At 44.8% G+C, this 23,445-nt stretch overlaps 1 protein-coding gene across 12 annotated transcripts in view; it reads left to right on the top strand.

Annotated features, from left to right (window-relative positions):
* The window catches only part of RGS6 (regulator of G protein signaling 6), a 495,409-nt gene that overhangs the window by 319,929 nt on the left and 152,035 nt on the right, over window positions 1-23,445 (top strand). For all 12 annotated transcript variants that reach the window (XM_080664882.1, XM_080664872.1, XM_080664873.1 and 9 more), the window contains exon 3: window positions 18,080-18,179. In XM_080664882.1, coding sequence (XP_080521008.1) covers window positions 18,080-18,179 — 100 coding nt within the window. The remainder of the gene's footprint in view (window positions 1-18,079; window positions 18,180-23,445) is intronic.

Below are 23,445 nucleotides of genomic sequence, written 5' to 3'. Positions count from 1 at the left end.
ATCATAAAACAGAAAAACAAGAGTGAGAAGCATAAATTTCATTTTCAATAAAGCTAGGAGGTTCTGTATCCAAAATGACACGTTATAATGTTGGGCTAGCCAAGTGCAATGGAGCAGGAGTTCAGGAAGAGCTAAGAGAAGAGGACTGTGACCAGCCTGGAGATTCTGAACAAGTGGGCAGGTAACACATCTCCAACACTGGTCCTCCTGAGTAGACATACTCTAAAGGATAAAGCCAACAAGCCTTTGAAAAATGGCAAGAGCATTGCAAACAGAAGCTCCTTGTAACCTACCTAACCTTCATCTGTAGAAGCAGATGAAGCTGAAGAAGGAAATGCACAGTTATGCTCGGTATAGAGGAAGCTGTCTGCTGGTAAGGGGTGGCTGCAGCCTGTTGGCTGAGAGGCAGTGGCTAAAAGAACTCATAAACACACAGGCAGTCAACCTAAAGCAAGGAGTACTAAGTCCTTTAAGGGTGTGATCACCAAGAAAATAAGTGCTGACAGTCCTGTAGGGTGAACCATGGCTGTGAACTAATGACAGTGATAACGATTGCTATAGATACAGTGTAAGCTTGTGTATGAATAAGATATCACTGAAAACATGCCCATGAACCTGACAACAGTGACTGCCTCTTGACAGAGGACTTGGCTTGGGTCAGTGGCGAGAAGTAGGCTTACTTCTTACTGTATCCCCTTTCTACCTGTTAAATTTTGTATCATATACATGTGTTACCTATTCAAAAAGTTCACTTCAAATTAATTTAGATCCCAATTCAAATCCTACATCTATTTCCAGCTTTGTGACCTTGAGCAAACTGCACCCCGCTTTCCATCTCTGGAGAGCAGGGGTGATCATGACCCCCCTCCCAGGGCGGGATCAGAGCAGCGTGAGGTCATCCTGGAGAGCAGCCTGCACAGGGCCTGGCAGTTGCATATAGTTGCTTAGTAAAGGTCACCTACCTCTTTTCTCCAAGAATTAAGTACGTTGCATCTAAGAATTACAACTTAATAAGCTGCATAACGGTGCTCTGCTGTGTTTGTAATTATAATACAAGAATGACTTACACATCTGGCTTCCTTCGCATCATTAAACCAGAGGGAGAGCCGTCTACACGACGTCAGGCACACTTCTTGTTGTAAAAGTATCACTTTTAAGTTCGAGAGGCGAGTAGGTGTTAATCAGTCATGGGCACAACTAGAATAAGATTGAAAGGACTGAAGCTGCTGGCCTTGGATTGCAGATGCCTGAGTTCGGACCCTGCTCCTGCCACTACTGACTGCCACTTAGCAGCTGTGTGTGTCTGAAGAGGGTTTATTCCTCCTCTCCCCTTCCCTAGCATCGCTTTAAGATGGGAACAACTGCTCTGCAGAGGTGCTGGCTGGATTAATTCAAGTCAGTCTCGACAAGCACCCGGTGCATATTAGGCGCTGAACAAATATTTTTAGAAGAGTATTGAGCGGCTACTACGTGCGAAGAGCAACAGATTTCCCTACCTTCACAGTCCTTATAGATGAATAGGGAAATGAAACAATGAGTCGTGACTAGGGTACCAAGCCATTAGCGAGGTGAAGAGGGTAAACAGGACTAATCAAGAGTGGTCCCCAGTGAACCGGTGGCCACGTAGATTCACTGCAGCTGAAATACCAAGGAGGAGAAACACCAGCATCACCATGGCCATCCTACCCCCTGCAAACTGCCCGAGGGTCCAGGGCTGTTGGGAAGAAGAGGAAAACTAGGGTGAGATTTAAGAAGTAACAAAAAGCAGAGACATTTTAAATGTTTCTATGACTCCAAAAAAATGTGAACTATATACAACACTCACATACACTTACTTATTTTAGTTGTTGAAAAGTTTTAGTAAAAATTCTTTTGCTTGCTAACATTCCCTTATGCGCATGCACGCGCGCGCGCGTGTGTGCACACACACACACACACACACACACAAATACACACATACATGTACATACATGCATGCCCACACCAGCGTGCATGCTCCATGGTGCTTCCTGTCACTAATGGTAATTTCGGTGACATCTTGGTGAAGAACAATAAATCAAGTAAAACCTCCAGCCGCAGCCCTGTGCCAGGTTTCTGGGACCCTCACACTCCATGGTGCCAGGCAGCATGCCCGCACACTCGGCATTGCCCAATCAGAGGGAATATTCACAAAAACACAGGGCAGCTCCCAGCAGGTGCTCTCCTGGGCAGGATTGAATGGGCATTCGATGTCCAGAAGGTCCCTGCGCAAATTCTCTCATAAGGAAGGCAAGTGTCAATTAATTAGAAATACAGTTTTGTTTTTCATTTTAGGAAAAGAGGAGGGTCCTAGAATTACAGGCCCTGGGATAGGGTCATGTAAATGTCATTAGTGGCAAAAAACATAGAGTGGAAGCACTTCGGTGAAGAGCATGTCAAGTGGGGCATCCAAGGGAGGGGTCTTGGGGGGCCGGCAGGGACTGCCATGAGGGCAGTGGGCACCTGTAGTGCGAAGGAGGGATGGCCACACTGAGGGGGAAGGGACCTGGAGGACTATCCCCCAAATCGGGTTTTATGAATTGCCTTTCTTCTCACCATTTTGGATTATCCAACTTCCTGCCCTTCTCTACACATGGAATTCAGAGGTCAGAGGTCAGAGGTCTCAGAATCAAACCTCCGAGTGGAGTAAAGACTCCTGCGTGCTGAACTGTAAAACCCTTGCTGGTATCCTGTGCATTTGCGTCCTCCACAGCATCCGGCACAGCTGGTGCGCGGGGTATGTTCGTGAAGCACTGACGTTGCAGGCGCAAACGTTTCTCCCGCATCGGGAGCCTTGCTAGCCCCTGCCACGGGATCCTGCCCTGGACGGAGGTTTTAAACCTTCCCATCCACTCCCCCCAGTTATCAGTCTTTGTCCATGACAGTGGAAGTGTGCGATGCCTACCGTGTGGGTGTAACACACAGCCAGTGGGTGTGAGTGTGGCCCCCAGAAGGAACAACACGTCTGCGAAAGAGCAGCTTTTCCAAGCCGTCGCTTCTTTCCGTGCGTGCCTCGCTGCACCCTCCGCTGTAGGGGTGGATGTGACTGTGGAGAAAGTGTTTGAGAGCCTATGTGCACCCCTTAGGCCAGCAGCACCCTGCGCACTCGTGAACTGGACGAAATGGGGCCTCCGAGGAGGATGCATACCTTCTTAGCATAGGTTTCCCTTCCCAGAGCAGAGAGGTTGTCTTTTGGCTGAAAGATCAAGGTTTTCACCACGTGTCTCCCTGAGCTTGACTCACGTGCACCGGCATTAACCTTTCCTATGCCTCAGCTAAGTGGTGGGGTTTAAACACCCATGTTAATGACAGGATATTTCATTTCAGATCCTCAGGGCCCACATCTCAACTTAACCTTGCATGCTTCTCAGAATGAATTCCAAACCTCTCCCGGGAGCCCTGCATGGGGCCTGGAGACTCCTGGCCACACGGGGGTGTCAGGGGTTCCATCTCAGCTTTCAGCTAAACATCTGCAAGGAATTTTTCCTGCGATGACATTTTAAACGTTTTGGTTGTTTCCTCTTCCCAGACAACATGAGAGTTTCTGTCCGTTTGCACTCTTTCCAAAGCCCCATGGTCTGCCCAGGCCTTGGAGCAGGGCTTCCCGTGCCCTGCAATTAATCAATGTATCGGAGACCATGCAGACAGGACTGCTGGCCCTGCCAGCCCGGCTTTCAGCTCAGTCCATACGGAGCGTCGGTCTGCAGAGGGATGTGCTCCAGCCAGCCAACTGGCCCAGGATTCTGCTAGACCCAGCCAGGTGCCGCCTGGCCAAAAGCGAAGGTTAGAAGACTCAAGAAGGGGGTATGGGGCCACCTGTCACCTTTGCCCATAGCACCTGCACTGGCTGCTGTGCTAATCCACCACTAGGCTTGAAGCCACCCTGTTGTTCAAGAACAGTGAGCTGCTTGCCTTGAGCTGTGAACCCTTCTCTTCCTGAAGGTAGCAGTTTGTCAGCTCCCATTTGCACTCTGCCAGCTAAGAGGTTATTACTGAGGGTCGAATGGGATGGCACAACGCTGGAGACGACGGCTGGGCAGACAGCCCCCAGGGCTGCATTTCCACTCAGTGTCAGGCAGGGACACCTGCCTCGGGGTTTTAAGGCTCCTTTCAGACCAAGGCTCCAAGGTCAAGGGTGCACAGCCCTTGTTGTATTCTCTGTCTCTCCTGTCCACTCCTTTTCCTTCACTGCCTCTGGGTACTTGGGAGCAGAGAGCGAGTGGCACCTCCCACTGGACTTGAGAAACGCTCTTTCAGGCCACTCGCTGCAGGCAGAGGAGAGAAAGGGAAGGTGTGCCCAATTATCACTGTAACAAAGGCCCGCGTTTGCTTTTCTCCGTGGGCTACCCAGACGCATGCTTCTTCTACAGTTAGTTTGCAATATCTTGTTCCATTTACAAAGATGAAATTAATCTGATGATCTCATCTGTGTTGTATTCCTCGGCAATGCAAAGAGTAAAATGATGCATGAAATCACCTGTCGGCCCAGTTAGCCCGGGCTGTGTTTACACACCCAGAGGCAACCTGTGAATTATTTAACACAGTGGACCCTCGGCTGGGCAGTGGTGGCGGCTAAGCTCGGTTCAGCCTGACTTTGGAGGTGCTGCTTGCAGCCCGAGCTTCCACGGGGCTGAGGGAGCAGGGCAGACACTGTGGGCTGTTGCCGGCAGCAGGTCTCCTTGAGAACAACTTGAACTAAGCTCCTACGGGCCCCAGATGGCTCGCAAACTACGGCAGAGTTCTGCAGAGCCCTGAAATCTTTGCCAAAAAAGAGTTGGTGATGTTTTGATCCAGGCAGTAAGTTTCCAGGGTTATTTGGGGGGACTTTAGAGGGGCCACTTAATAACACCCCCCGTTCCCATCTGGATTTGGAGCAAATGAGAGAGAGAGAGAGGGTGGGGCAGATGAAGATTGAAATAGCACCCTTATTAGCGACTGACCTGTGGGAGAACTGGGGGGGGGGGGGGGGGGAGGGTGGCAGGGGGGAGGCGGGCAGCAGCACTGGACATCTGTGACTTGGAACCCCAGAAGGGAGGCACACTTCCTCATCTGGAGAGGATGGGGCAGGATCCCGGTTCCTTTCACCCTGGGGCAGGGAGCAGAGAGGAGCCGAATTTCTCCACGCTCCACACTCCTGAGAAGCAGCACCAGGAGCCAGTGTGTGGCCAGCCCACCTTTCGGCTGCGCTCCCGTCCCATGGAGGAAGGAAAGAGGCTGTGCAGGATGGAGAGGATCAGGCGGGAGCTTTCCTCTCCCCGTGCCCACCCTGCGTGCTCCCTAAGCAGCATTCCCTGATGCCCTAGGAGAAGTGACAAGCTGAGGATTTGGAGGAAGAGCCTTGGAGATTATCAGAGCTGGAGAGGGGTCTAGGGGCTGTCAAAACCCTTTGATTCGCAGAAGGAAACTGAGGCTCAGACTTGCCCAGGGTTACACAGCCAGTGGGCGGAGTTCCGGGTGGCACTTGATAGTTTAAGCACACACCCTCCCCGTGGTGTGAAGAGCAGCTGATGGAGGCACCGCAGGGACCTTCACACCAGACTCTCCCCATGGGGGGGCGGGTAGGCACTCTGCCTCCTGGTCCATGGGGGCTGCACCCCAGTCCCACCCCACCTCATCGCACCCCCCCCCTCCAACTTGGGAATGGTTGTGCTTGGAAGAAGCACAGTAATCTGACTACTGTTCGTAGCAAGTTATAATTTAGGGGGGAAAGCTCTTCATATCATGAACTTGAATCAAGGAGAGGTCTACGCTGATGCTTTCTTCCTGAGCTGCTTCAACTCTGAGCAGACAGTTGGGAATGCACCCAGCTCCTGCCTGAGCCATAGGTAGGACAGCCGGCATGGGGAGACGAGGGAGGGTCGGAACCTAACTGGTGTGTCATTGGGTGGACGCTATTGCCTCCCAGTCTGGTGGGGATCATGGTCACGCCTGTGTCGGCCAGTGCTCAGAGCCATGGGCGGCTCTGCGCGTTTCTGTCCTCTGACACAGTCCCCACCGCCGTGTTTTCCTCCCGACAGTTTCCACGTCTAAGTCAGGTTTCTCCCAGCCGCAGTCTGCGTTGCTAGACTTGTGCACTGTCTCTTCTTCAGCTGGCATTGGGGCTCAAACCCCAAAGGGCTTTAGTCTGGACCCCAGTGGAGCACCCCAGCCTTGTGCTAGAAATAGCAGGAAGGGGCCCTTCCCAACGTGCCTGGTGGCCTCAGGGAGGCAAAGCACCTCTGCCATCACATTCCCCCAAAAGTGTCTTGTTCCTCCTTGCTGAGGAGCAACTGAAATCTAACCGCCTACTGGCTGAGTTTTATTTCCAGCACTGCAAGGTAACAAGTACACACAGGCGCGCGCGCGCACATACACACACACACACACACACACACACACACACACACACACACACCCCAGATTTCTATTCCCATCAAATCTTTGCATCCCAAAATGACCTACATGTTGGCAAAGGCTTTTAACTGTCAGAAGTTATTATCAAATGGGCGTTCTCTCTCCACTGCACATGCATTATCGCAAACAAATGCAGGTTGGTTGTGCACTTTTCTCTCCATTTCCGCAATCCCCTCCCTTAATCCGCCGCCCCCGCCTCACCCCAGCTCCCCAGGCTCTCCATGCCCATGGACAATGTCAAAGCTAGCAGGTAATTGGTGTCCAAAAGGAGGCCCCACAGGGACAAAAAAAAAAGGACATTTTTGAGAGAGCTTACCCATTTAATGGTGTTGTCCTTCCGCATAAGGCTCAGTGCTGGAAATCCCCAGCCATGCCAGAACCCCATCCCCTGAGGCTCATGCAGAACCCCACCCGTCCCCGGGGCATCGGCCTGGGTGCCGGACCAGGTACAGCGCTATCAGCTCTGGAAGGAGCTGCCATCTACATCACTTGACCCCTGCACTAACCTGGGGAAGAGGCAAGAGAGGTGGCTCAGAGGTTAAGGCCACGGGGAGGTGGTTGGGGAGCACTTCTCCTTTCTTAGTTCTCCACCCTCCCCCATGGAACCATCATTTGACCTTGAAGGCCGGAGGGAGGAGGAGTGATGGTCTGGACTGGCCTGAAAACACCCAGAAACCCAATAGCACCCACTGAGGTGCTAGGGTTTCAGGGAAACGAGGAATGTCTGTCTTACATATTTCCTGCAAAAATGTGGAGAGGTAACTCAGATCTCAGGGTAAAAACCACAAGCAGAAAGCCACTCTAGGGGCTTTTTGAGGTGAAGCCTTTATGGCACCCCTATTCAGCATTCTTCCACCCTCCTGTACACCCATTCTCCCCTCAGGGCCTGGCAATCTGAGAACTAAAAATCTCCCCAGCCATGCCAGAACCCCCCTTGGAGGCTCATGCTGAACCCCTAGCATCTAGGCCCAATTGCCCCCAAAGAAAGTGGGGTTCAGGATGAGCCTGGCTCTAAAGGGGCTAGTTTATCCCACTTCCATTCACACCCTTTCACCTGCAGCCCCTCACCTGGGCCTGCCTGCCTTAGAATTCAAGCCTCAGACTCCACCCCTCCTCTTACCCCCCACCTCCCGTGTCCCCAGTCCTCTGGGTGGTCCTGTTCTCTGGGTTCCCTGGTGAGCGTTGGCTCATCTGATGACCTAATTCATCCTAGGGAGGATGAGGCTAATAGGTTAACAAGTTTCCCTTCCAAGCTGACTTAGTTGGCGTTTTAAGGTACTAAGTGACTCCTGGGGCCGGGCCTTGTCTCGGGCTGTGCTTGTGGAGCTGCACAGTGGAGGCCCAGAGTCCCTGTATGGAAAGGGCCAAGGCCCACCGTGCTCGCTCGGAAGCTGCATTTGCAGAGCAAGCACGCTCTTTTCTTGGACTGTGGTTTGACTTTAGTTGATAGATATGCCAACTTCTACCCCTGCTATTTCATGCTTTCACGAGATCTAGGTCACGTGCTCTTACGCTAATTACAGTTTGTGGATGTTCTTCTTGGTCTGGTGCCAGAGGGAACGTGGTCTATTCCTAATTGTGGCCTCATCAGAGCAGATGAGGGCCCTATCACCTCCCTCTTCCATGCACTGTTTCTGTTAATTCATCCTAAGAACAAATTAACTTTTTTGTTGTTGCTGCTGCTGCTGCTGCTGCTGCATTATATTGTACGTTTTCAGTTGACTCAAATGCAAAATATCTTAATTTGTGCTGCTAAATCACTTCTCTCTCAAACTGTCTGTGTTGGTGTTCTACCTATGTACGCTAAGTGTAAGAGTTAACATTTATTCCTTATTACAGGTAGTTTAGAGTCAACAGAAGGCCAACTCTAATCATGATATTCCTCACTCCTGATCCTGGAAACAAGTGTCTTCCTCCCCCTTCTGGTTTTGAGTGCAGTTGGTGAATCTGGAATTCATTCCCAGCCCTCATGTCAGACATAGTCTCGGCTTTTAGAAAGCTAGAGCTTTGAAGTAGTATGTGTGTGGCTTCCTCGAAATCAGACAATACACAAGACATCAAATTAGTCCATTAGGCATGTGAAACACTATCTAATCTGGAAATAGTCACCATTGGGGTGGGGGGCGATGCGGAGGGGAAGAGAGAGAGGAGAGGAAGGGTGCATGAGAGGAAATCATTTTCATTATGTGTTTAACAGAAATACTTAAAAAACCAATTTCTGTAATCTGTAATGTCATGAGGGGTGTATTAGTTTGCTAGGGATGCTGAAACAAAATATTGCAGACCGGGTAGCCTAAACAACATACACTTATTGCCTCAAAGTTCTGGAGTCTAGAAGGCTGGGATCCATGCAACTGTCTGAAATCAGGTAGTTTCTCACATTTGCATCTCTCCTCCCCACCTCCGGGTTCCATGCTACTCCTTAACCCACGAGTAGAGGAAGGAGAAGGCCCTTTTCATATAGACACAGGTGCTCTACATATAACCTTTTCCTCTCTTCTTCCTCCTGGTGGCTGTGTGGGGTAGACAGCAACTTCTTCATTTAAACATGAAGTCAGGCTGGAAAGTAGTTTGATGCCAAATGATAGAGGACTTTAAATTCCATAGTCAGAAACTTGGCATTTCTTTTGCAGTAGTAGGGAGCCACAGCAAGTTTTTGAGGAGGAGATGATTTACATAAAGTTTTCTAAGCTCTAAAATTCACTCCAGTTGCCAGTTCAGTTACTAAGCTTGGAGTAGGGCAAGGTGTTGGGGAAGAGTCAGAAAGGAAGTGAGGCAGAAAGGACAAGTGATTCCAGAGTCCAGGATGTCCTTGGGGTCAGAGGCAGGACAAGGTCTTATGTTCCTTGCTCCTCTCCAGGAGTAAAAAATTGTAATATTCCAGGACCAGTTTTTCTTTGGAAGCACAGATACTGACCTCTCTCCAGCAGTAAGGGGGGTTAAACCTAGGACATTTCTGTAGAAACGTAATATGAAAGGCCTCGTGTTCAAATCTAGAGCATTTTACGGTGCTCTGCCTGGTTACTTGAGCTATGCTGCCACGTGGTATTCCTTCTACAATTCTCCTTGGTGGGCTAGGTTGAACCATGTAGCAAGGAAAAATTTGAGATGGGGGGAAGAAAGGATATTCATTTTTCCATATGTAGAATGTGGTGTTAGAGTTAATGAGCTACTGTGTCCCATTTAAGAAGCTCCTGGAAATAACCTCTGAGCCACCCATCTAATTGATCCCAGGTAGACCAAAACCTGAAGCCTATCAAATGCCATGGAAGCAATTACTTCAGGTTAGAGACAGATATCTCTCATGTCCTTATCCCTGACTTCTTCCCCCAAGCAGACTGCCACAGTGTCCGGTGGACCAGTAGTTTGGCTGTCAAGCTGTTCAAAAGGAACAGAGAGTAGTAGGGTTAGAGGAAATTCACTCAGTTTTTCCCCAGGAGGAGAAAATACTAATCTGTTTTGGAAACAATGCGGAATACTGATTTTCCAAATATTTACTCATGAATAGGTCACTGTATGTATTAGTTTTCTATTGCTGCTGTAACAAATTACCACAAGTTTAATACCTACAGACAACATGTATCTTACAATTCTGTAGGACAGAAGTCTGAAATAGGCCCTCTGGGTTAAAATCAAGGGGTTGGCAGAACTGCACACCTTTCTGAAGGCTCTAGGGGACCATCTTTTTCCTTGCCTTTACTGGCTTCTAGAAGCCACCCACATTCCTTAGCTTGTGGATCCTCCCTCCTTTCTCAAAGCCAGAAAAGGCCCACCTCTCTGATGCTTTCTCTATGGTCACATCTCTCTCTGACTACAGCTGGGAAAAGTCCTCATCTTTCAAGGACTCATGTGATTAGACAGCCCATCTGGATAATCCAGGATAATCACCCCATCTCAAGGTCCTTAACCTTAATCACATCTACAAAGTCCCTTCACCGTGTAAGATGACATATTCACAGTGATTAGGATGTGGGCATCTTTTGGGGGGACCATTCTTCTGCCTTCCACACTGTGGATTAAATTTTGCTATTTAGGATGTGGCCCCATCTCCCACATCTTCTTCCACTCAGCTGAAGCCTTACTTGCATGAACCAAGGCCTCCCAGGAGCTGCCCTGGCAGCTGGTGTGGTGATCCCAGGAGCCAGCTCTGGAGCAAGACTGCCTGGGTTTGATCCAAATAATCTCATTATTCATCAGTCTCATTTGGCCTTGGACAGTTTACCTCCCTCAGCATCAGTGTGCTTATCTGTAAAGAGGGGATGGCTCCCAAATAAACAGCAGATGGCATACTCAAGTTGGGGTAATTTGAGGAGATTGTAATAAAGAGATGTTAGGTGCTCTGACATTGCTAGAGTGTTTCATAAGTCAGTGTTTATTTTCCTCGTTTGCATTTTAGCTGGTCTTCTGCAGTCAGAGATTCCTAATTCTGTGGTTTGCTCAAAGAATCTGCTCCGCTCTTGTTTCCAAGCAAACAGCAGATTCTTATACAAGAGAAACAGTGCCTTTTAAGGCTTGGCTACTCCAGCCAAGCTCAGGGGAAAGTAATTCCCCCTAAAGCATCATCAAGAAGCCATTTGTTCACTGACCTAGAACATCATTCTTGCCTGCTTTTCTCTTCAATTACATGGGGGAGAATGTTTTCCATAAAAGTAATTTATGAAGCACCACATATGGTAATATTAAAGCCATAAAAATAAGCCTCCAGGAGACAAAACAAATAATGCTGCTTCATCCTTCTACCCTGGCACGGCCCTGGGTAACGAATGTCATGCATGATACTTTGGGGAACTGGCTTCTAGCTCAACTGGTACTTGGGTGCCTGTGGAGCAATTCCTTGAACATTGTTGCTAACATTTATGGAATTTTGAGGTTTCTGTTTATTTAACCCATTTCCAAAGCAGAGTGATCTTAAAAATGTAAATACCAAAGGACAGGTATCAACACCCCTAAGATCCTAATATATTAAGCATCCTATTCAATGCTGGAATCCCAGATAAAATTCTTTAAGAATATAGCACTCGTGGCATTCATTCATGCATGCATGTATTCATTCAATAAATATTTACTGAGCACCAACTATTTAGATTAAATGGTGAGAAAAACAGTCTAATGAAAAATGCAAGTCCAAATTAAAGTGATATAGAGGAAAGATAGAGGGTTCTATAAGATTTTATAATAGAATAATCACTAAGAAACCTATAGATAGATTTTAAGCAGAGGAATTAAATGGTCATATTTTTCGTAGAGTGTCACACAGGCTGCAGTGCGGAGAACAGAGCCGAGAGGAATCAAGGCCTGCTCAAGCATCCTTTATGAATGTTCTTTAGTACAGGGTCTTTGTGGTAGACAGTGTTGTTTGGTTAAGCTAACCCCATTTCCATTCTCCCCTTCCCATGTTTCCATGTGGTGTAGAGGCTGGAAAAGCTAAATACCCTCTTCCCCAGCTTCCTTTGCAGCTACATGTAGTCATGTGACCCTGTTCTGGCCAATGAGACTAGACCAGAGATCTGTTGGGATATTCTGGGAAGGAATATGCTTTTCTGGATACCAGGAACAAGTACAGCTATACCAACACTCTCCACTTTCCACCTTTTTTTCTTTTTTAACATAAAAGTGATGCCCGGAACTGGGGCAGCTATCTCGGCAACCATGAAGGAAAGGCCATGATAGTAGTTCATATAGAGTTAAGTAACTACAGTAATGCTGATGGCCACTCACATACAGTTTGCTTGTTACATGGGAAAAATAGACCCCATGTTTGGAGGTTGCATTTTTTTTTTTTTTTGCTTTCTATCAAAAGCATACTAGACATATACAGTGATTCAAAAGTAAGTTTAACTGAAAACAAATTAACTGGCATTTCAACTATTATCATAGCTAGTACAAGGAATCTGAAAATTTCCCTCCTGTCATTGAAATCACAGACTTTTGAGTGAGATGATGAAAAATTGAGGGAGTCTTTGATGGTTCCCCTTCCAAGGACTTCAGAAAGTGATACTCCTTAGTATTTCACCTTCTAGCTTCTTTAGAACCAAAACTTGGCTCTTCTGTCTCCAACACATCCTTAACTGTGAGCCTACATCCCTGAACCTTTCTGCAGAATTTTAGTCCATGATGAAGGGGGACAGATTCTGTCTTTTACCTACTTTTATAGGTGTTCAATACATGTCCACTAAACCAGTAAGTGAAGCTCAGTATATTTAAAAGTTGAGGATAGCAGTGTGCTGTGTTTTTAAAAATAAAAATGAGGAAAGGCCCAATCTATGGAACACATATGGGACAGAGCATGCTCAATGAAGCATGCACATTTTGGATAAAGAAATATGATTATCATTTGCCAATTCTGATTTCTGCCTCTGGGCTGATAAGATGTGTCCAAAAACTTATTTTCACTCATTCTCAGATACCAAAACAGAAGGGGTCTTTAATGAAATGCAGGAGCTGAACTGACAGTCATTAGTGTTAGAAATAGGCAAGTGATTGCAAAGTCAAGTTGAAATGCTTCAATAAAAAAGACCTTCATGCCTGAGGCATACTCCGCTTTCTTTGCTAAAGTTGTGGTGGATTGTTTTTAAAGTAACAACAACATAGCTTGTTTATTCTTAAAATTTTTAAATATTCCACGAAGGAAATATTGGAGGAGCTAAATAAATTAGCTCATTGGATAATTAATTTTTAGAAACAAAACTGATATTGACCCTTTGTCATTTCTGTTAGCAGAGATGAGCAGGCATGGGACTGGTCAAGAAAGAGCAGTGTCAGGGCCACCTGGGCTCATATCTCGATCTGGCTTCTGATGCCATTTGTCCAAAATTATTTCTCAAAACATCAAAACTCCCTCATCCTGCCAAGCACCCTCCCCACACCTTGTACCTCTTAGCCCAGGGGAGCATTCTTCATGGATCCACCTAGAAGATGGGCAACAAGGGGAATGGGAACCCCAAGGTCTGATTACCTGTCCTACCCTTTACTCACAGACACAAATTTTCATTTGTCAAGTCAGTCAAGTCTCTTGTGTTTTAGAACAAGGAATGTTGTTTAACAACCAGAGCTATTGCTGTAGAGATGAGGGAAGTGACATCCTGACGGGTTAGGTAACGTGTCCAAGGTCAACACAGCAAGTCAGTGAAGCTAAGACCAGCATTTCTCTCGGGCCTCAGACTTACTGTCCCGCTGCCCTTCTGTGGTTTTAGTTTGAAAAGAGAGGATTGCTTCTCCTCATTCTCTCTTATACTCCATGGCTATTTCAATGAACTATCTCTACCATCTCAAAATATTCCTCTTTTCAGAGAAAACCCACCCTGTGGTATAATGATTTCCATTTCCTCCTGCTGTTTAGAAAATGTTTTACCTGCACGTTAGTTAGTGTGGAGCTTGGATCTCCTTGGAGAAGGGCGTCCTGGTTGTTGTGACCCATCCAGGCAGAACCAGCGGAGCCGGCCAAGTGGTTTCTGTGCATCACTTGGCTGTCAGATAAGGGCCACCTGCTAACTGATTGGCACAGTGAAACTTGGGTCCAACAGGCTCCACAGTGACACAGAACTTCATATTAAAGAATGCCAGGGAATTGATGTTGGTCTTCCTCAGGAACAAAAGGTATCAGAAGTTAGATAGACCTGAACAATCAAGAAAATATAAGTATATATGCCTTCCCATCTCTCTGTTCCCAACCCAGAAGATGTGATCTACCAGTATAAGATAAATCCAACTAAACCCTTGGGACAAAGGGAGAGAATGCTGAGCTCATCATCAGTCATTGGGCCAAAATCAATCCTGAGATGGCTGATAAACTGATTATCTGGATCAATTTCTCTGTTTCCTGCTCTACCCCTTAGGACTGAACTAAACTTTCCCTTCAATACAAATAGTATTAAGTGTCTGTATCTGAAAAGCATGTTGGCAGGCACTGGTTAAGGATAAAAAGATAAATCTTAGATTTGATAGGCAGAGCTTGAGCATTAATTAGAGTCAGGAAGACTTGGGTATGGATCCTGGCTTTGCCATTTACTAGCTTTGTGTCCTTGAACAAATCACTTAAACTTTCTGAGCCTCAATTTCAACATGTTGTATCAGTCAGCTGTAGCCACAATTTTGCTGCATAGAAAACCACCCCAAACTCAGTGGCATATAACAATAAGCATTTATTTCTTCCTCGTGAGCCTGCAGGGCAGCTCAGGTTTGATTGATTTAGTCAGGGATGGGCCCCTTCTGCTCCACATGTCTCTCACCTTCCTTGGAAAAAACAACTGTCTGCTGCAGAAGGGCAAGAGAAAAGGGTGACCCTAACCATGCAGGTATCTTGAAAGCCTCTATTCACATCAAGTTCAATAGCATCCCATTAGCCAGGCAAGTCACATGACCAAGCCAAAAAGTCAAGAAGCAGACTCTCTGCCCTCCATGAGAATTTAGGTTTATATTAATATATGGAGGAGTCAAGAATTGGGGACTAATGAAACATTCTTCTATTCCTCTGATGTTGTAAACTATTGCTAGAATGTAACCCCTTTCTGGTCAGTTAAGGGGATTGTCCTTTTGATCCAATTGTGACCTCTGATGAGTGTTACACCTCTCCGTACACTGTAGGTCAACATAAGAAGTTAGGTATTGCGTGACCACTTTGTAGTTTGCACAGGTGTTGAATTACAGTGTTATACACCTGAAACTTATCCTATATAATAAAAGCCCAGCGACTGAACGATGGAACAGCCAGAATGACCAGTCAACCAGTTGCTATGACACACACTGACCACCAGGGGGCAGATGCTCAATGCAGGAGCTGCCCCCTGGTGGTCAGTGCACTCCCACAGTGGGAGCACCGTTCAGCTGACTGGGATGAGTGGCTGCTCCCGCTGTGAACCCCAGGCCAATGGGCAGGAACCGGGCTGCAATTGTCACCTCCTCGCCCCAGGCTCCTCCTCCACACTCCCTGCCACCTCCTCTGGATGCCCATAGGCTGCGCAGCACCGCCATCAGACTTGCAGAGCTGACCGTGGAGGCTGGGAGGCGGGTTCGTGGCCACCACAGGACTGAGGCCTACTCCGCCACCTCTCAGTGCTATTATCCCTGGGCCCAGCCCTGACTGGGTCCCCTGGAGAGGCGAATGCTCTGGATCCACAGAAGATGCCAGACCAGGGAGCAGCCACACAGAAGGCGGGTCCACAGTTGCTCGGCTGACTGGGATGAGTGGGGCTCCCACAGCGGGCCAATCCCCACAGGCCATGCCCCCCACGAGTGCATGAATCCCATGTACCAGGCCTCTAGTATAATAATAATAAAGATTCAATGGTGTTATAAAGCAACTACACAGAGCAGAGGATAAGAGAATCATGGAGACTTCTTCTGCACAGCTAATCTTTAACTGCAGCTCACATCAGCAGAGAATGGAAATCATTACTATCTAATGACATCAGGGTTCTAACCGGATTGAGATATTGGCTTCCCTCCAATTCCCCATGATTTTCAGGCCATTTCCTAAAAAGCAGCAATGTAACTCATATTGGATTTCAGATAGCACAATAGATCAAAGCATAGATTACTTTGAAAATGTCCATTTTTCTAGGAATTACTCTCCCTGACTATCAGTAGTACTCAAGCTATTCTAAATCGTCGGGCTGTGTGTGGAGGACAGAAGGTGGGACACTAGTTGAAACTATGAACATGAAGGTAAATGACAGTCCTTTTCCTGTCATTTAACAGGATGCAGGTCTTCAGAGAATGACCATTTTTCCTAGCATGACATATCCATCCACTGCCTAAGACAGTGGTCACCAACCTTTCGACCTCATGGACCACCAGTGGTCCGCGGACCACCGGTTGACAACCGCTGGCCTAAGATGTCAGAAGCTTCAGATTCCCTCTCACTAGTGGTACCTCTCAGGAAAACCCAGAAATATCCAGGGGAGAATGGTCTCCCTGCTGGACTGGTTTTCTGGGAATCTTATCAGGTGGCAGAGCAACCCAGGGCTTGGAAGCCTGAGCTCTGGTATCTACGGCTGGGTTCAAACTCAGATCCACAACTGGGTAGCTGTGTGACCTGGGGCTAGTTGTTTAATCTCTATGGTAGTCATGGATGCTACTCACAGGGGTCAGTTTCCCTCTCCTCCTGGCACCCAGAAGACTCCTTTGCAGTTGCGTAGTGCTGTGTAACTAGTTCTGGCCAAAGAATTGTGAGTAAATGAGTTCTGTGTAACTTCTGGGCTTTAATATTTAGTAACCAGTGTAAGATTCTCTAGAATTTTCTTTTGTCCCTCCAACACAATGACCAGCAACATTCCAGATGGTGGCTGCTTCGTCAGCCTGGGCCCGGAGTAACGGCAGTGAGCAGTCCCCCTGGTGACCTGTATGTAATAGACTTGTAGCAGGAGGGAGAAAAAAACTTGGTCTTAAGCCATCATGATTTTGAGGGTTATTTGTTACCACAACTTAACCTTATCTACCCTGATTGATACACCTCATTAAATCTTTGTTATTTTATCTAAAAATAATTATAGTATAATCTAGTTTATGAAATAATCATTGGGATTAAATAGGGTAATATGTGTGCAATTCTTAGAGTAGTACCTAGCACATAATAAATTCTTAATATATATTTTACCTATTGTGTGTATACATATACATATACATATAAATATGCATTATTAAGTTATGCCATATCCTAATTTTGTCTCTAGCAAGTTATCTATTTATTTCAAATAAGTTATTAGTCATGTGACTGAGAAACTAACCCTCAAACTGCATTACTAGTATGTTAGACAGGGTAAGCTACAGCTTTAAATTTCTACACTTAAAATCTATTAAGGAATAACTCAGGAAACCCATCCTGGTGTTTCAAAGATACTTTGTGGCTCAGGGAAACAAAATATGTGAGAAAGCTAAACATTATCCTCTCCCCTTTCCCAGTTGCCCCTCCCCCGCCCCCTCTTAACTCTACAAACAGAAAGTCCTTATTACAGATTCTTCTGCATCCTATTCTGAAGATTTCTGCCCAGGGTTGTAAATTCTTAGCAACAAACTGGTTTCCCAGTTTAGGCACCTACATCCTTGGTAGTCCATCACCTCTCTCTATTCTGTTTTCAATGTATGTGCATAGTATCTGGTTTCACCAATAAGATTTCCCCTGGCTCCAGGCCACAGCCCTGGAGAAAATCGAATCCTGTCCTTGCTCTACCTTAGCCCTGGCTCAAGATGGCCCCCTTCACACCACCACTCACAACCACTGAGACTTGTCCTCCAGCTTCTTCAGTCCTGCCTATACTTTCTAACAGTAGCATGTTAATATATTTAGTTAAACTGTAGGAAATTGCCATTTTCAGGTTGAATATGGAAATTTCATATGGTTGAACCTATATGTGAACCCAATTTGCAAAAGAGAAGTGATTTCACCATATCCATGTTGGACCTATCAAGAATTTTATGTGTTTCTTCCTCCTTACCTTGTTAAACTGAGGGTTATTCTTACAGACCATACTTTATGCTATTGTATGTAATCCCCTAACCTCCCACCCACAACACGTGGTCTACAGACAATCCTGCTACTGTATGTATTGACTGACATATCCTGATACCTATTGTTGGCGTCCACGTTCCCACATTTTGGCTATTTTTAAAGATGTCATTTACTATCACTTTGTGGGAGACAATAACACTTCTTTTCTTTAACCTCTTTCAGATTGAAGACATCATTACAAAGATGCAAGATGACAAGACAGGGGGCGTGCCCATTAGAACAGTCAAGAGCTTTCTCTCCAAAATCCCCAGTGTTGTCACAGGTAAACATTCTCTTATAAGGTTTTGGTGGCAACAGGGAAAGGCTGAAGAGTTGTGTAGCCTTGATTGTGACCTGGGGGGTGTCTAAGAATTTGTGAATAGTAAAGATGGTACCTTCAACATGCTTCTTACAGTTGAGGGTAGTCCTGGTTTCTAGGAAGAGGTTACTCTTTGCTGATAATTAAGAATGGTCTTACCATGCCCTTCTGTGTATAGAGTAAGGATTCTGGGGAATAACAAATGCATTCATAAACAGGCTAGCCCATCAGCAATCTGGCCTACAGGATGCAGACAAGCACAAAAATGTTAAAGAACTTATTTTAGTTTCAAACAAGCTTTAAGAAGTCTTATGTTCAGATTCTACAAAATGCCTTTAAGTTTTTTAACTTATTGTACTCAAACTCCTAAAAGAAATGGTTTTAAAAATGTTTTTCTGCGTTATTTTGGGGGTTGCAGTTGTATGTTTTGTGTGCTCATTCACCAATAAAAAGGAGTGGACTATTGATACATATACCAACTTGGATGAATCTCAAAGTAATTTTTCTGAATGAAAGAAGCCAGTCTCAAAAGGTTAGACACTATATGATTCCATTTATATGACATTTCAAAAACTATAGTGCTGGAGAACAGATCCGTGGTTACCAGGGATTAGGAATTATGGGAAGAATGTGCTACAAAGGGATAGTGCAAGGGACTTTTGGGAGGCAATGGAACTGTTCTGTATCCTGCTTGTGGTTGTGGGCTGCTAACATGAATCAGCAAAAGACATTGAGGAGTACATACTTCCACTCATTTGTACCTTCTTCCATCTCTTTTTCCAATGTCCTGTAGTTTTCTGAGTATAAATCTTTTACCTTCTTGGTTAAATTTATTCCTAAGTATCTTAATTTTTTGTTGTTGCAGTGATAAATGGGATTGTCTCTTTAGTTTCTCTTTCTGAGAGTTCATTATTGGTGTATAAAAATGCTGTCAATTTCTGGATGTTAATTTTGTATCCTGCTACTTTGCCTGATTCATTTATTAAATCTAGTAGTTTGGGGTGGAGTGTTTAGGGTTTTCTATGGGGGAAGAGATTAACCAAAGAACCTATATTCGTATATAAACTGCCCATGGACACAGACATTAGGATGGTGAAGGCCTACAGTTGAGTAGGAACTGGGTGAAGGGGAGCAATGGGTGAAAAAAAGGGAAGGGGGACATCTGTAATACTCTCAACAATAAAGATTTTTTAATATTAAAAAATAAATGGAGAAGTAGCTGGAGACAAGGAGAAAAATCAGGAGGATTTGGTTTCTTGGAAGCCAAATTTTCAAGAAAGTGATTCAAGGAAGAGTGGAATTGATCTACTAGGTAAAAAAATCAACTAATATTAGGACTGAGAATCGATAACTGAATTTAGCAACATCAAAATTGATTGCTGACCTTGATAAGTTCACATTCCATGAAACATTGAGGGCAGAAAGCCTCATTGGAGTTGGTTCAAGTCAGAATAGGAAGAGAGCAATTTGAAGAAGTGAGTGTAATTAATCTTTGAAGGAATTTTCCTTAAAAGGAAGACATGCAGTAGTATCTAAATGGGTAAATGAGGTCAGGACTTGCAGGATTTCAAATAATGTGAAAGTGGCAATATGTTTATAATGATGAGAATGGCTCACTCAAAAGGGAAAAGTGGTACAAGAGAAACAGGGAAAATTCAGGAAGTGTTATCAGCAAGTAGGTAAGAGATTGAATGTAATGCATAGATAGGTGGGAAGACTTGGCTAGGAAGATGTACAATTTATTCATAGAAAAAAGAAGGGACTCATAATAGATGCACAGAGGTACAAATAAGCATAGAAATGTGGTGGGAGCTCTTAGAACAGTGGTTCTCAACCTTTCTAATGCCGCGACCCTTTAATACAGTTCCTCATGTTGTGGTGACCCCCAACCATAAAATTATTTTCGTTGCTACTTCATAACTGTAATTTTGCTACTGTTAATGAATCATAATGTAAATATCTGTGTTTTCTGATTCTCACTAGCAGGGTCACCTAAGACCATCGGAAAACACAGATATTTACATTACGATTCATTAACAGTAGCAAAATTACAGTTATGAAGTAGCAACGAAAATAATTTTATGGTTGGGGGTCACCACAACATGAGGAACTGTATTAAAGGGTTGCGGCATTAGAAAGGTTGAGAACCACTGTCTTAGAAGCTTTCTTCTAATTGTTTCTATTTTCTTAGTAATATGGGAAGCAAAGAGGGTAAGTTGCTGAAGGTCTGGGGAGAAATTAGAAGCTATAAAATAGTCATCTAGGAAAGTAAAGAGATTAATTGGCTAGGGAAATAGAGTTTTGAGTGGTAGGTAGCATTAAGGATTCTCTTGAGATTATTAACATTTATGAATTTAAAGAGAGGCTATTCTTTCTTCAGCCAATTTAGCTCCCCAGATGTGGGCACCTATTAGGTAGAAAGTTGGACTTAATTAGGGCTATATCAAATATAAGAGTGTAATAAATCAAGAAAGAGACAAGAGAACAACCAAAAGGATTGACCATTAAATTTTAACTGAATAATGAGATAGGTAAGGAACAGTGAAGAGTAGTAATTACAATAAATTTTAAGTCCAGTGGCAAAGAAGTTTTGAAGTTGGAGGTAAGAGTAAGAGAGCTAAAAATATAGGAGATGGCAATTGATAGTGGAATATCTAGGGTGGCAATATATTAGTGGTGACAATAAGTAAGGTATGACCAAGGGAATAAACGACTAAGATAGGATGAAAGACAAGATCTGTGGAAGAGAGGAAGTCGAGGAATTAAGTAGCCATGATGTTGGTAGATTGAGCTATCTGGATATTGAAATCACTTCTGGGAGAGTGTTAGAGAGGGTGGTTGTGGATCTGTGGTTAAAATCTTTATAGAATAAGAGGCAGAGGCCCAGGGATCAATAAATGACTTTCACAACAAAAGGTCTAGGTCATTTAATCTGATGTCATGGGAGTGAAAGCTGAGTGTTGGTTTTTTGTTTTGTTTTTTTAAAGAAGAGGGAGGGAATGAAGGCAGTCTGAAAGAAGCCATAAGAAACATAAGCCATAAGATCACTTACCTGCCTTCAAACCCCATGATGTATAAGGCATGGGAGGCAAAACAGCCACCATCTAAGAGGGCTTCAGGGAAGCATGGCCACTGGGGAAGAACAAGAAGATGAAAGGAATATTGACTGAAAAGTTGAGGATATAAAATTTTTTACTTATGATTGACCATGAGTTCCAGAGATCAAGTGAAAGCATTTCAGAAAACAGTGAGTGTATGACCTGGGGAATAAATGTCCACAGTTGCTAGGTACCAGGCACTAGAATAGTCACAGCAGTTATAAAGGTGAATGGAAACCTGATCTCTCCTTTCAAAAGCTATTAAGTTAGTGAGAGAAACAGACACTGGTAGAATAAGAATTATATGTGCTGTGTGCTATAATAGAAGAATGAACAAAGCCCAGAGGAGAGAATTGTGAGTTTTTCTTGAGTATATCGAGAACATTTCTCTGAGGATATATATCAGTATCTTGCATAACCAACCACCACAAACCATAATGAATCTTTATTTCTCATAATCATGATTCCATGACTTGGCAATCCAGGCAGCTCTTCTGCTGGTCTCACCAATGAGGCCCTACTCACCTGATAGTTCCATTGATGCCACAGGGTGGGTCTCATTTGTTTAGCAGCAATGCTTAGTCTTAGCTGGGGCTTCGATTCTCCTCCATATCGCCTTGTACCCCCAGTAGGTTAAACTGGGCTTCTTCACAGCCTGACAGTCTCAGAGTGCCAAGAGGGAGAAGATGAAAACTATAAGGCTTCTTAAAGCCGAGGCTCCAGAACGCATACAATGTCAAGTCCACCACAATCTATTCTTTAAGCAAATCCCAAGACCAGCCCTGACTGAAGAGCGGGGAGAAACCAACTCCACCTCCTGGTGTAGGAGTAGCAATGTCAGGTTGACCTGGGGAGACATGATTCATTGGAGGCCATTATTATAATTACCACATTAATAATTTTAGAACTAGGCCTTAAACATGAATAGAAAACTGGGGGAGGTAATTGCAGGTGGAGAAAAAAATAATTTTTGCATAGGCCCAAATGCATGAAAAGTATACCAGGTTTCAGTCAAAATGATTTTGTTTATGGAGTTGGAATTTAAGACACATTTATGGAGGGTTGAGACTAGTTAGGGAATCTTTAGATGAGGGAGTCTAAGCAAGTAATAAAGAGGGCTGTTTCAACAACAATCACAGCACCAACTGAAACCATAAAATTCTAGAGCTACACCTCATTTAGTCTTCACAAAAATCCTGTAAAAATAGGAACTATTTATTTTGTAATTGAGGAAACTACAAATTCAAGAGACTAAATTACCTTTTCAAGGTCACACAAGTAGTCAAAATTATACCTTTTATCTTTTTGTCAGATTGGCAAAAGGTATAATATATATTTTGGTGTGCCACGGAATTTTAGTAATTAGTTTACCTGCGCCATGAAATGAACATGGTTGAAAATCACTATGGTAGACATATCCTGGGCCTAATGCCTGCCAACTCCAGGAAACGAGCCAGGTTGCATGGCCTTTCCCATCTGTAATAGACAGTTATTCAAGGATAATTCTCCATCACCTGAATGTCATGAGGAATTTTCCAGGGACTTTGAAGATTAGTTTCTTCCAGGCTACCCTCAGAAACATAAATTCCTAGCATATAAGAGCCACAAGATACATCTAGTCTCACTGTTCTTGCAGAAACACGATAAAATGTGCTCAAAAACCACACAACTTGTTAGGGACAAAACCAATATAGAATGTGGATTCTTCACTACCATTGCAATGCTGTTAATTCCATTAACTCATACAGAAGACTACGGACTCCTGAACTGGAACCGTTCCTTACAGGTGTCTGATGCCTTCCCACTGAACATGAGAATAGCTTGGGTAGTTGGTTAAAAATACAGATCCCAGGGCATCCCCATGGACCTGGACTCCGGACCTTCTATTTTCAGCATCTGCCCAGATTATCTAATATACCCTGTCTGAATTTGAAAATCAGTACAACCACCACCTTCCTGCAGAGTGCTCCCCACCTTCTGCTTTAATAGCCTCTAGAGGTGAATGTCATCTTCTCTCATTCCATCTTTGGACAACTTTGACCTGGAAAAACTTCTTCCTTACTAGTATAACAAATTGAAACTTACCCGCCTCCTTGTAGTTTTAACCCATTAGTCTCAATTCAACCTCTTTC

Source organism: Plecotus auritus (genome assembly GCF_963455305.1).
Source record: "Plecotus auritus genome assembly, chromosome: 1".
Lineage (NCBI taxonomy): Eukaryota > Metazoa > Chordata > Mammalia > Chiroptera > Vespertilionidae > Plecotus > Plecotus auritus.
Note: the sequence above shows the minus strand (reverse complement) of the source record. Positions and strands in the feature narration are given on the sequence as shown.